General features: G+C 44.7%; 1 protein-coding gene across 1 annotated transcript; it reads left to right on the forward strand.

Moving 5' to 3' along the window:
• Positions 1–485: 485 nt before the first annotated feature.
• LOC129708767 (potassium voltage-gated channel subfamily A member 2-like) lies at positions 486–2907 on the forward strand. Its single transcript, XM_055654723.1, has one exon. It carries the CDS (start codon positions 693–695, stop codon positions 2193–2195), a length of 1503 nt encoding a protein of 500 aa, XP_055510698.1. The 5' UTR covers positions 486–692; the 3' UTR covers positions 2196–2907.
• Positions 2908–13290: the final 10383 nt, after the last annotated feature.

A 13290-nucleotide genomic window follows, 5' to 3' on the forward strand; every position in this document is an offset into this window, starting at 1 on the left:
CCCCATAGATGCTGCCTCACCCGCTGAGTTTCTCCAGCATTTTTGTCTACCTTCAAACTTCATTAGTCATTAAATCCAACATTCATAGCTACAGGATTCAAAAAGCTCCTTGAGCCACCAAATCCAGAAACTAAATCTCTAGGACCAACAAGCTCGAGGAACAATGAATGAGTCCAGTGATCTAGAATACACCAATATCCATAAACTATATAAGATCTACTAAATGTTGGTTGTAGAAACCAGGATCCACTAAAATAACCAGAATTCAGCAAAATAACTTACCAAGGATCTGCTAATCACAGAATCTTTATCTCTAAATCCCATAAACAGCAACATCTCACAATTCCAGGATCCATTCACTGGGATATAACCGTTTCATCCATTGGCTGCAGAATGGATTAATTTCAGGATCCATTTGCACAAACATCCAAGATCTACTATTTCTTGAAAAGTCGGGAACATTTAGTCTACAATCCACAAACTCCCCAATCCAATAGAAGTAATATAAAATATGGATTGACTGTAAAATCCACAAATTTACTATCCACTAACTCCATTTTATGAAACTAAGTATTCCACCATCCTGAGATTCAAAATATCCTGGTATGCGTGCTCTCCGGTTTTAAGACAAACAATACACAAGCCCCTTTACTTTCTAATTCAACACTTGTCAGCAGCTTCCCTCCAGCAAGATGACGGTGGCTCACGGGGACAATGTTGATGAGTTAGCTGCTCGCCCTGTCCAGAATCAGGACCTCTACGGTCTCGAGCAAAATCACGAATGCTGTGAGCGGGTGGTTATCAATATCTCGGGTCTTCGATTTGAAACTCAGCTGAGGACCTTAGCACAGTTCCCTGACACTCTGCTGGGGGACCCCAAGAAGAGAATGGGCTACTTTGATCCCCTGAGGAATGAATATTTCTTTGACAGGAACCGGCTGAGTTTTGATGCCATCCTATATTACTACCAGTCAGGAGGGCGGCTGCGCAGGCCCATTAACGTGCCGCTGGACATTTTTGCCGAGGAGATACGTTTCTATGAACTTGGAGAGGAGGCCATGGATATGTTTAGAGAAGATGAAGGTTTTATCAAGGAAGAAGAGCGACCGCTACCAGAGAACGACTTCCAGCGGCAGATGTGGCTACTCTTTGAGTACCCCGAGAGTTCAGGTCCAGCCCGCGTTATTGCCATCATGTCTGTTATGGTCATCCTCATCTCCATTGTCAGCTTCTGTCTGGAAACACTCCCCGTCTTTAGAGATGACAAAGAAAATCCTGCTGGAAGGAGGCCAAAGTACACCAATGAAACGACTCCCTATCACACGCCAACCTTCGCTGATCCCTTCTTCATCGTTGAGACCCTCTGCATCATTTGGTTCTCCTTTGAGTTCCTGGTCAGGTTATTTGCTTCTCCCAGCAAGCCCACCTTCTTTAGAAATATCATGAACATCATTGACATTGTGGCCATAACTCCTTACTTCATCACCCTGGGCACTGAATTGGCTGAGCAACAGCAGCAACAGCAGCAGCAGGCAGGTAATGAGCAGCAGCAAGGACAGCAGGCCATGTCCTTGGCCATCCTAAGGGTCATCCGACTGGTCAGAGTCTTCAGAATATTCAAGCTATCCAGGCACTCCAAGGGCCTACAGATCCTGGGGCAGACTTTGAAGGCGAGCATGAGGGAGCTGGGGCTCCTCATCTTTTTCCTCTTCATCGGAGTCATCCTCTTCTCCAGCGCTGTCTACTTTGCTGAAGCCGATGAGGCTGCCTCCTTCTTTGACAGCATCCCCAACGCCTTTTGGTGGGCAGTGGTGTCCATGACAACAGTGGGATATGGAGATATGTATCCCATAACTATTGGGGGCAAGATGGTGGGCTCCCTTTGTGCCATCGCTGGGGTACTGACCATCGCCCTCCCTGTCCCGGTCATAGTCTCCAACTTTAACTACTTCTACCATCGAGAGACAGAGAATGAGGAGCAGGCCCAGTACCTGCACACTAGAAGCTGTGCCTCCATTCCATCCATCACCGATCTGAAGAAAAGTAATAGCACGTCAAGCATCTGCAAGTCAGAATATACCCAGGAAGGAATGGGCGGACCTCGCCATCCCCCTGATCACAACCTTCTCAATGACAATTGCACTTTATCAAATCCCAACTTTGTGAACATCACCAAGATGCGGAGTGATGTGTGAGCGCCTCAGACACTGGACTCAGCCCAGTGGCACCCTTCTTAGCGTCTCACTGTCATTTAGTTTATGGTTTGCTTTGTGTCTGATGGTGTAGCTTCTAGTATTCGTTTCAGAATATTAAGTAATCACACAATAACAATGTCTTGTTCACCCTTCCCTATATTCCCATCACAGTTCACTCGGGAAATGTGCTATTAATTTTAGGGAAAACCTAAATAAATAGAAGAATCCTGCATGTGACAATTATAATGAGTATCTGCAATTAGAGAGAACACATTGAATCTTTAACTGGAATCACCTAATTGATATTATTGATCTGAATATCACATCTAAAGTATGAATAATTAATCAGTCTGCTTGTTTATTACATCCGATCACTAAAGTTAAACATGTCACACATAATCAATGTTGTCTCGGTTATTTATTTATTTGCCCAGGTATTCTGTTGTCTTATATTTAACTCAGAATATCTTTCTTCTATGGCCAGTTAGAGTTAAACAGATGAGGAGAAAGATTTAACCCTTAACTCACCCAAGAAGTCCAACTCTCCTTACCATTACTGCATTATATCTTTGATATGCTTATCAGTATAATTCAGGGTCAGTTTGCCTCTAAACAACAGATTGTATGAATCCTCATATTGATACATGGAATGTAGATGCATATAATGAGAAACAGGTTTGTGACTCATGAAAGTGATTTCCTTTAGTGACATTGCTATTCAGAGACAGTGTGACAATATGGGTATTTCCATTCAAGTCCATTGTCCATGTTGCTGTCAGTGACCAGGTTTGAATGGAAGCATGTAACTGATGTGCAAGGATCCTCTGCTCCTAGTATTTCTGGCAGATTTACCCTGTCTAAACTGGGAAAGGTTTGTTGCATAGGCTGTCTTTAAGCAGCTTCTTGTCAAGAATTGTCAATAGAAAAACTTTAGATTTTTAAAGTACTCTCCGATAACATGCCTCGCAATCGAATGATGGTATAGCCACCAAGAGCATCACCAAGAAGCCAAAGTGAAGATTTTCAGGCTTCTAGGGAAGAGATGGGAGAGGCAATGCCATAGACATTCAATAAGACATTGGAGAAAAGGTCGAGTGCCAAATTACTGATGGATTAATTATCAAAATGGCCATAGTTTAGAAGAAGAATAGAATATGCTCCAGCAACATTAGCAGAAAGAAATATCATGAAATTCCTGCCAAAAGAGTAAACAGAATGGCATCTAAAATCAATAAGTACACCCCTGAAGTATTTTCATGGATTTCAAGAGAGAGAAACTTGCTCAATCAACTTTCTGAATTCTTTCAAAAAATAGTAGTCATAACAATGCACTAGTGGTAGCACACTTACATTTTGATAAACTACCCTATAACATACTAATGAATAAGAACTAGAAAAACGTAAACTAGTATGAACGGGTGATCAATGGTCAACATGGACTCGGTGGGCCAAAGAGCTAGTTCTATTTTGTAAGTCTGAACTCAAACTAAACTAATGAAAATGCAAGCAGTAAAATGGTTTGCCTACCAAAGAAAACTTTATTGGTCTTTATGGTAGAACTTAGAAACATAGGCGAGGCTTACCAGTAGAACTTAGAAACAGGAAGGGAATGGTCACTTTGATGGGACTGTATTATAGACTTACCAGCGTGAATTGGTGGGGCAGATGTGCAGGGAGATTGCAGATAGGTGTAAAACTATTAGGGTAGTATTAGTGGGAGATTTCAACTTTTCTAATCTTGTCTGGGTCACCGATAATCTAAAGAGCTTGGATGGTGTGTAATTTATTTAAAGTCACCAGAAAAGTAAGATAGCAAGAGTGCAGGGGTGAAATGTTCCTGTTAGGGTGAAGGGCAAAGCTGGTAAGTAAAGGAAACTCTGTTTGAGGAGAGATTTTGACGCTCTGGACAGGAAATTGGAGGTATACATCAGATAAATGGCAGTCAGGATCATGCGAATTTCTCTGTGAGAATAAGAAGTGTACGAGTACACTTAAAGAAGGCAATCAAAAGGGCAAAAAGAGAACTCGAGATGGAGCTCGCGGACAAAGTAAAGTAAAATCCTAAGGGATTCTACTGGTATATTATGAGTAAAAGGGAAAAAATAGGTCCCCTTACAGATCAGCATGGCATCTTTGTGTAGTGCAACAAGAGATAGATGTTAAATTTTATTGATTAAATTGATCAAAAGATACAACATGAAAATAGCCAACCAAGTCCACAACAATCATCGATCACCTGTTCAATGTTACTCCACATTCACTTCCATTCTCTAAACACAAAGGCAATTTACCGCACCCAATTAACCTGCAAACTCATACGTCTTTGGGATGTGGGAGGAAATCAGAGCAGCCAGAGGAAACCCATGTAGTCATATGGAGAATGTGCAAAGTGCACAAAGATGAATGCAGGGCCGTGGATGTTGGCTAAATGGACTTTAGCAAAGCCTTTGACAAAGTCCCACTTGGTAGCCTAGTCTGCAGGTTAGAGCACATGGAATCAAAGTACTTGAAGTCAGAATTGAACCTGGCTCTCTAGTGCTGTGAATACTTCTCATCAATCTTTTACTGCGAAGATCATGGAAGCTAAGGAATTGAAGCATAAGAGTTATCATGTCTTGACCGGTATTGGCAGTTTTAAAACAAATTAAAGTGAATAAATCCCCACCTGACCAAGTGCATCCCCAGACCCTGTGGTAGCTAGGGAGGATATTGTGGAGGCTCTTTCAAAGATATTTGCATCATCTTTAGCCCTAGGTGAAGTTCCAGATGACAGGAAAGTAGCTAATATACCGTTATTTAAGAAAGGTAGCAAGGACAAGCCAGGGAACTACAAATCGGTGAGCCCAAAATCAGCTGTGAGAAAGTTGCTGAGGGAATTTTTACGGGCAGGAACTACCAACAATTGGATAGGTATGGACTGATTAAGGATAGTCAGCATGGTTTTGTGAATTGGGAATAGTGTCTCACAAATTTGAGTAGGTCATCAAAGGGATTGATGAATGCAGGGCTGTGGATGTTGTCTAAATAGACTTTAGCAAAGCCTTTGACAAAGTCCCACATGGTAGCCTAGTCTGCAGGTTAGAGCACATGGAATCGAAGGCGAGCTAGCCAACTAGATTCAAAATTGGCTTCGAGGCGGCGACAGAGGGTAGTTGTAGAGGGTTGTTTTTCAGTTTGGAAGTCAAGTCAAGTCATGTGTCCAAATAAGACAATGGAATTCTTGCTTGCTGCAGCACAACAGAATATTGTAAGCAGAACAGATCAGTATGTCCATATACCATAGCATATATATATATAAACATAAATATAACAGATAAAGTGCAATAGGCTGTTATAGTTCAGAGTTTGTTTGAAGTTGTGTTTAATAGTCTGATGGCTGTGGGAAGAAGCTGTTACTGAACCTGGATGTTGCACATTTCAGGCTCAAGCCTGTGACCAAGTCAGTGCGCAGAATTCATTGGTGTTGGTTCCATTATTATTTTGTTATCTACATGAACAATTTGGATGACAATGCAATTAACATTATTAGTAAATTGGGCAGATTATACCAAATTGGTGATATAGAGAACAGTGATGAAGGCTATCTAAGTTTACAACGGAATCTAGATCAGTTAGGAAGGTAGGCCAAGGAATTGTAATGAAATTTAACTCTGAGGTGTTTCACTTTGGTTTGTCAAACCAGGTCAGGACTTGCACGTAAATGGCAGAGCTCTGGAGAGAGTTATGGAACAGAGATCTGGGGTACAGGTGAAAACAAAGAACTGCAGATGCTGGGTAATACACAAAAGGACACAAAGTGCTGGAGTAACTGAGCAGATCAGGGAGCATCTCTGGACAACAAAGATCGGTCATGCTCTCCAGAGATGGTTCTAGACCTTCAAAGTTACTTTGTGTCCTTTCTGTGGTATAGGTTCCCTGAAAATGGTGTCAAAAACAGTGTGGTGAAGTGTGACCTTTGAGAATGTATTGTGTACAAATGTTGGGACTTCACAAAGTAGCTGTTGTAAAATGTCAGTAATACCACACGGAGTACTGTCAACTGACCTCCAGGTTCCTGCTCCCCGATTCCCACCTAAAAGATCAGCAGGAAGGCAGATTCCACACCCCACAGTCCAAGGTCAACTGCAGGAGGCTCCCCTGGACACAGAGGTGGTCAGGCCAGGAGAGGGACATCAGATTGTGGGCCTGCAGAAGCCTAGGGCTCACCTGGATCAGGTACTTTCAACATGTGACTTTGGAAATTTTGTATTTTTTTTTCCTTTTTAAACAGCACTAAAATATTGCGAGTGTGCATTTGTGGGTTTTGCAAAAGTATTTCACTATACTGTGCATATGTGCCAATAAAGAACCAGTGATTGAATCCCATTTTAACTGAGAAATACCATTCCGCTTTGTCAGCTCGTTAAACTTCCACTGCAGCATTCCACCATTTCGCAGGAAGATCCAAGTAGTACAATGGAAGCTACTTGCCATCCATAAAAAGGTGGGATCCGAGTCTTCATGTCTCTGGAATTCACAGGATGAAATTTACTTGGAAGTATATTATAAAGAGCCTTCTTCCGAGGACTTCATTCAATAACACTACACCAGATCAGCCAGGTGACTTGGTTCTTCTCTGACATGCCGCCTGGTAATTCTTCCAGTCCAGCATCTTAAATAATTAATCGCAAAGATCTATCTTATAATCTTTAAGTTGTGTCCAACACAGTCTGTGAGATGGTGCAGTTTTGTACACACAAGAGAAAGAAGAAAGAAACTCCAAAACGTCACCTATAGATTCTGCTTCATCTGCTGAATGTTTCCAGTATCTTCTGTTTTTACTTCAGGTTTCCAGCATCTATTTTTATTACCTTTTGATATATGAAGGGTAGAGTTGTCCAGGTGCTAGAACTAGCAAAAAGACAAAAATAGCAATGTATCAAAGGCAATATATTTGTGTACAAAATCGTATGGGCAACAGATCGGGTAAATGCAGTCTCTTTTCACAGAGTAGGGGAATCGAGAACCAGCGGACATAGGCTTAAAGTGAAAGGGAAAAGATTTAATTGGAACCTGAAAGGTAACTTTTTTTTACACATAGGATAGTGGGTGTAGGGAACGAGCTGCTGGAGGAGATAGATGAAGCTCCTACTATCGCAACGTTTAAGAAACATTTAGACAGGTACATGGGTAGGATAGGTTCAGATGGATATGGGCAAAAAGCAGGCAGATGGGACTACTGTAGATGGGATATGTTGGGCGGTGTGGGCAAGTTGGTCCAAACAGCCTGTTTCCATGCTGTATAACTCCATGACTTTATCAAGGTCATATATCAGAGACAACTTTTATGCTCTGGGACTCACATTTATTTGGCAATGATTTGCAGAGCTTTCATGTGTGAGATTAGTTTTCTGGATTGATCCACAAAAAGTTTGGCACCGACTTGTTAGGTTACATGGCCTCCTTCTGTCACATATCAGTTCTATAATTCTTAACTAAAACATACGATAAATAATCCTCCAGTCAAGCAAAAAGTGTACTGAAAAAATTCCAATTAACATTTATGAGAACTGTAAGTCCAGAAATGCATTTTCAATCAGTGAGTATATCTCTCGTTTAAATTGTGTCTGGTGCCAGTCTATGAGCTGGTGCAGTAAGGTGGGCTGATTAGCACGCCACTGAATTATTCACAACCTCCAACAGACGCATCCACAGAAATCTCCGTGTTCCTACATCCATTTAAATGAAATCTTCACATATGTGGACCAAAATGAACGCAAATTACCTTTCGATCAAAAGCCTTTCTCAAAGAGTGGAGATATATCAGATAGATTAATAGCCCCAGAGTCAGACCAACTCAATGAATGGCCGCCCCAGGGTCAAGATACCACCAATCTAACAGCTCAGTCAAACATAGAAGCATAGAAACATAGAAACATAGAAAATAGGTGCAGGAGGAGGCCATTCAGCCCTTTGAGCCAGCACCACCATTCATGGTGATCATGGCTGATCGTCCCCTATCAATAACCCGTGCCTGCCTTCTCCCCATATCCCTAGACTCCACTAGCCCCTAGAGCTCTATCTAACTCTCAATGAGACCTATCTAACTCTCAAACAGACCCAATGGATTAAAACCCCAGAGTTATGGGCCTGTCCCACAGGCATGACACCTGCATGCGGCAAGCACGACCTAAAGAGCCGGTCCCACCAGAATGCGGCAAGCGCGACCTACCGTGGTCGCTTGAGACGTACGGCCTCGCGGGGCCAGTCCCACTTCGATAGCCGGAGCCGTATGTTGTTGTGCAGAGCTGGTCCCGACATCGCGCGGAGCTCCGAAAAACTGACCGTTTAAAAATTCCGCGCAGCAACGGCCCGCAGCCGTGTCACTCTCTCGACCTCCGCGCTTCTGGTTTGGTCACGCTTGTCGCATGCCGTACGGCTCAAGCGACGTTAGGTCACGCATGCTGGTGGGACCGGCCGTTTATGTCACGCTTGCCGCATGCAGGTCGCATGCCGCATGCAGGTCGCATGCCCGTGGGGCAGGCCCTTTAGACATCCTCGTAGATGTAAAATCACCATAACAAAGTGCCCTCCAGATCAAATGCCAAGATGCCCAACCACCTTTGTAAGCACCTTCACTATTTATTTCAAGAGGGCCTATATACAAAAACAGGGATGTAATGCTGAGGCTCTATAAGGTGCTGATCAGACGCGTTTGGAATATTGTGAGCAATTTTGGGCACCATATCTGAGGAAGGATGTGCTGGCTCTGGAGAGGGTCCAGAGGAGGTTTACAAGAATGATCCCAGGAATGAGTAGGTTAACATATGAGTGTTTGATAGTACTGCGCCTATACTTGCTGGAGTTTAGAAGAATGAGGGAGGACCTCAATGAAACGTATAGAATAGTGAAAGGCTTGGATAGAGTGAATGTGGAGGGATATTTTCACTCGTGGGAAAGTCTAGGACTAAAGGTCATAGCCTCGGAATTAAAGGACGTTCTTTTAGGAAGGAGATGACGAGGAAATTATTTCGTCAGTGTGGTGAATCTGTGGAATTCTTTGCCACAGAAGGCTGTGGAGGCAAAGTCAGTGGATATGTTTAAGGCAGAGATAGATTCTTGATTAGTACGGGTGTCAGAGGTTATAGAGAGAAGGCTGAATGGGGTTAGGAGGGAGAGATAGATCAGCCATCATTGAATGGCAGAGTAGATGTGATGGGCCGAATGGCTTACTGCTTTCCTATCACTTATGATCTTATTAACAAAGGAACATCGAGTGAACTAGCACATGGTCAGACTGCCCTAGGTTAAACTCCCCGAGGAGCGCACCCTCCATTGAATGCACCACCAACAGGTGAAGGATGTCCATATCCAGACAATCCATTGACAGACGCAACCGAGAACAATCACGTCTACTGGCTAGAATTAAATAGTCCTGCAATCACTGTTTCAACGCCCCCAATCAGACTTTCTCCCCTCCATTTAACGCCTCCTAGCGTCAACGCCATTAGAATCAACACCGGACAGACACCGCTCTTGATTAAGAACGACCACTATCAGACAGCCGATAAAAACACCCATGGACCGACACTCCCATCGATCTAAACCACCCCTCCCCCCAACACAAATCAGGTCCCTTCGTGAAACACCAACGCTCAGACACCGCCCTAGTTTAAGTATAACATCACTGCACAGACCCAAAACATTAACCACATTCACGATCAGACGGCGCCCAACACGACACATCCGTCCTGCTGCACAACACCATTCACCACATTCACCACATCGACATACACTATAAACCCACTGACTCCCATGGCTATCTGGACTACACTTCTTCCCACCCTGCTTCCTGTAAGGACTCCATCCCCTACTCCCAATTCCTCCGTCTACGCCGCATCTGCTCCACGGATGAGGCGTTCCACACCAGGACATCTGAAATGTCCTCACTATTCAGGGAACGGGGGTTCCCCTCCTCCACCATAAATGAGGCTCGCACCCGGGTCTCTTCCATACCCCGCAACACTGCTCTCTCTCCCCATCCCCGCACTCGCAACAAGGGCCGAGTCCCCCTAGTCCTCACCTTTCACCCCACCAGCCGTCACATACAAAATGTAATCCTCCGTCAGTTTCGCCACCTCCAACGTGACCCCACTACTCGCCACATCTTCCCATCTCCCCCCATATCTGCCTTCCGCAAAGACCGCTCCCTCCATAACTCCCTTGTCAATTCTTCCCTTCCCTCTCGGTCCACCCCCTCCCCAGGCACTTTCCCTTGCAACCGCAAGAGATGCAACACTTGTCCCTTTACCTCCCCCCTCGACTCCGTTCAAGGACCCAAGCAATCGTTCCAGGTGCGACAGAGGTTTACCTGCATCTCTTCCAACCTCATCTATTGCGTCCGCTGCTCTAGATGTCAGCAGATCTATATCGGTGAGACCAAGCGGAGGTTGGGCGATCGTTTCGACGAACACCTCCGCTCGGTCCGCAATAACCAAGCTGACCTCCCGGTGGCTCAGCACTTCAACTCCCCCTCCCACTCCGCCTCCGACCTCTCTGTCCTGGGTCTCCTCCATGGCCACAGCGAGCAGCACCGGAAATTGGAGGAACAGCACCTCATATTCCGTTTGGGGAGTCTGCACCCCGGGGGCATGAACATCGAATTCTCCCAATTTTGTTAGTCCTTGCTGTCTCCTCCCCTTCCTCAGCCCCCTTGCTGTCTCCTCCCATCCCCCAGCCTTCTGGCTACTCCTCCTTTTCCCTTTCTTGTCCCCACCCACCCCCGCCCCCGATCAGTCTGAAGAAGGGTTTCGGCCGGAAACGTTGCCTATTTCCTTCGCTCCATAGATGCTGCTGCACCCGCTGAGTTTCTCCAGCTTTTTTTGTGTAACCTACCATTCACCACCAGTCATGTTTGATCAGCGTTTTTGATTAATTCAGTCTGATAGCGGGAGCAAAGATTGAGCGGGAGTGTTTAAACTGGGGATATGGCAGATAACTGACAATAAAATCCCCAGCGGTATGACACGACCAGAAATTACATTTAGAATCAGGCGGGATTGCTTCCTAAACCCAAGTAACAAAGTTAGACACAAAAAGCTGGAGTAACTCAGTGGAACAGACAGCATCTCTGCAGAGAAGGAATGAATGAGTGACGTTTGGGGTCAGACACATTAAAACCCAAGATTGTTTAATTGTCATGTCCACTGGGAAGGAACCAATCTTTTTTTTAAACTTGCTGTTGTTTTTATATGAATATCAACGGAAAAACAATCAATATATAATTTTTTTAAAAACAATACAATAAATGGCATGTGCCACGCCACTAAAACCCAATTATCCTGCGCTCCAAAGTTAGGCGCCACTTGATTAAACCCACCCGGAGGTTCAGCACCTCAATCAACAGACAACCGCTCAGACATAGCCATGATCATCCGCACGTCGCACTCGTCCTCAATCAACCGTTATCGCGATCAGCCATACATAAATATCAAAGCTAAGGTACACAAAAATGCTGGCGAAACCAGAAAGTTTCTCCAGCATTTTTGTGTACCTTCGATTTTCCAGCATCTGCAGTTCCTACTTAAACACCAATGATCAAAGCTATGTGTGGTTGATCGTGACGGACACCCATCAGACAGCCCGTGGATCGAGCATTCTGTTAATCACACTGCCACCCCTCAATTCCCGACGTTAAACGCCATCGTGAACACACACAACATTGGTTGGATTAACTAACACGATGTCAGACAGCCATTTTGATTTAACACAAGTGTGCAGCCAACCTCCCGCTGATTCCGATTCCACCCCTCAAACAAGGAGAGGGTTATCACCGGAGGGGGCCAAGGCGGTTTAGTTTAAAGACAAAGTGTTTAAGAAGGAACTGCAGTGCTGGAAAATCGAAGGTACACTAAAATGCTGGAGAAACTCAGCGGGTGCAGCAGCATCTATGGAGCGAAGGAAATAGGCAACGTTAAAGACATGTGCGAAGACGTCTATTGCATTATTGTATGTCTCGACACTGAAAATGTATGAGGGATTTTTTTCTCGATTATTTTGTATTTTCTTTTCAGAATAAAGTTTCATTTTGAAATTAAAAAAGCATGCCATCAGACGCGCCTTATATTAACCATATCTCTGCTGTGACATCTCAACGAATTGAACAAGACCAAAATCAAGATACTCTTGTTCAGCATGATCCATTATATTCTCGTCTCAATAAGGCCCACCCTCAGATGAAAGACGAAATCCAAGATTTTGTAAACACCTTCACACTGCATCCCCAAATACACACTAGATTAACTCCAATAGTCTCTGCCGACCAAAGATACTAGAGCAATAGCTGTTGACTGCAGCTAAATAACGGAGACAAGGTCAGAATCACAAAGTTTTTCTGTGTGCCAATAAATGTTCTCTGCTTCTACAGTGAACACAAAGGTGGTCAGTTGTGTATTAGAACCTGTGTTATCAGAGAACTTTTGATTGAGAATAAATCTTGTTTAAACAACCAATTGTCGTTTCTAATCCACCAAATTGGTGACCCCGACGAGTTTGACCGTTCTTAGGCTAGGAGAACATGCAGGAGGAATATTTTCCCCCCAAGGTGTCCAGCGCTAAGCAGGACTTCACTAGCCTTTGGCTGCCCACCTTTTGGCCCAATCAACCCCAAGTTTGGTTCACGCACGTGGAGGCGCAGTTCCACCTGCACCACATTGTCGCCAATGAGACCAGATATTTCCACATGGTGGGAGCCCTGCCGCAGGAGTCGCCCTTGCGGTTGCTGCCATACCCGAGGGATCCTCCGGTGGCAGCCAAGTACGAGGGCCTCAAAGCCCTGTTGCTGCATACCTTCGGGCTCAGCCGCCGGGACCGGGCGGCAAAAATCCTTCCTATGGATGGGATAGGCGATCAGAGGTCTTCTACCATAATGGCCAAGATGCTGGCCCTGATGGATAGACATCAACCGTGCTTACTCTTCAAGCAGGCTTTCTTGGAGCAGATGCCGGATGACGTCAGTCTAATGTTTGCGGGAGCCGATTTCAGCGACCCCCAACAGCTCGCCGAGAAGGGCCGATGAACTGTGGACAACGGGGCGGCGGGAAATTTGAGCCTTCAC

Source organism: Leucoraja erinacea, chromosome 24 (assembly GCF_028641065.1).
Source record: "Leucoraja erinacea ecotype New England chromosome 24, Leri_hhj_1, whole genome shotgun sequence".
NCBI classification, from domain to species: Eukaryota; Metazoa; Chordata; class Chondrichthyes; order Rajiformes; family Rajidae; genus Leucoraja; species Leucoraja erinaceus.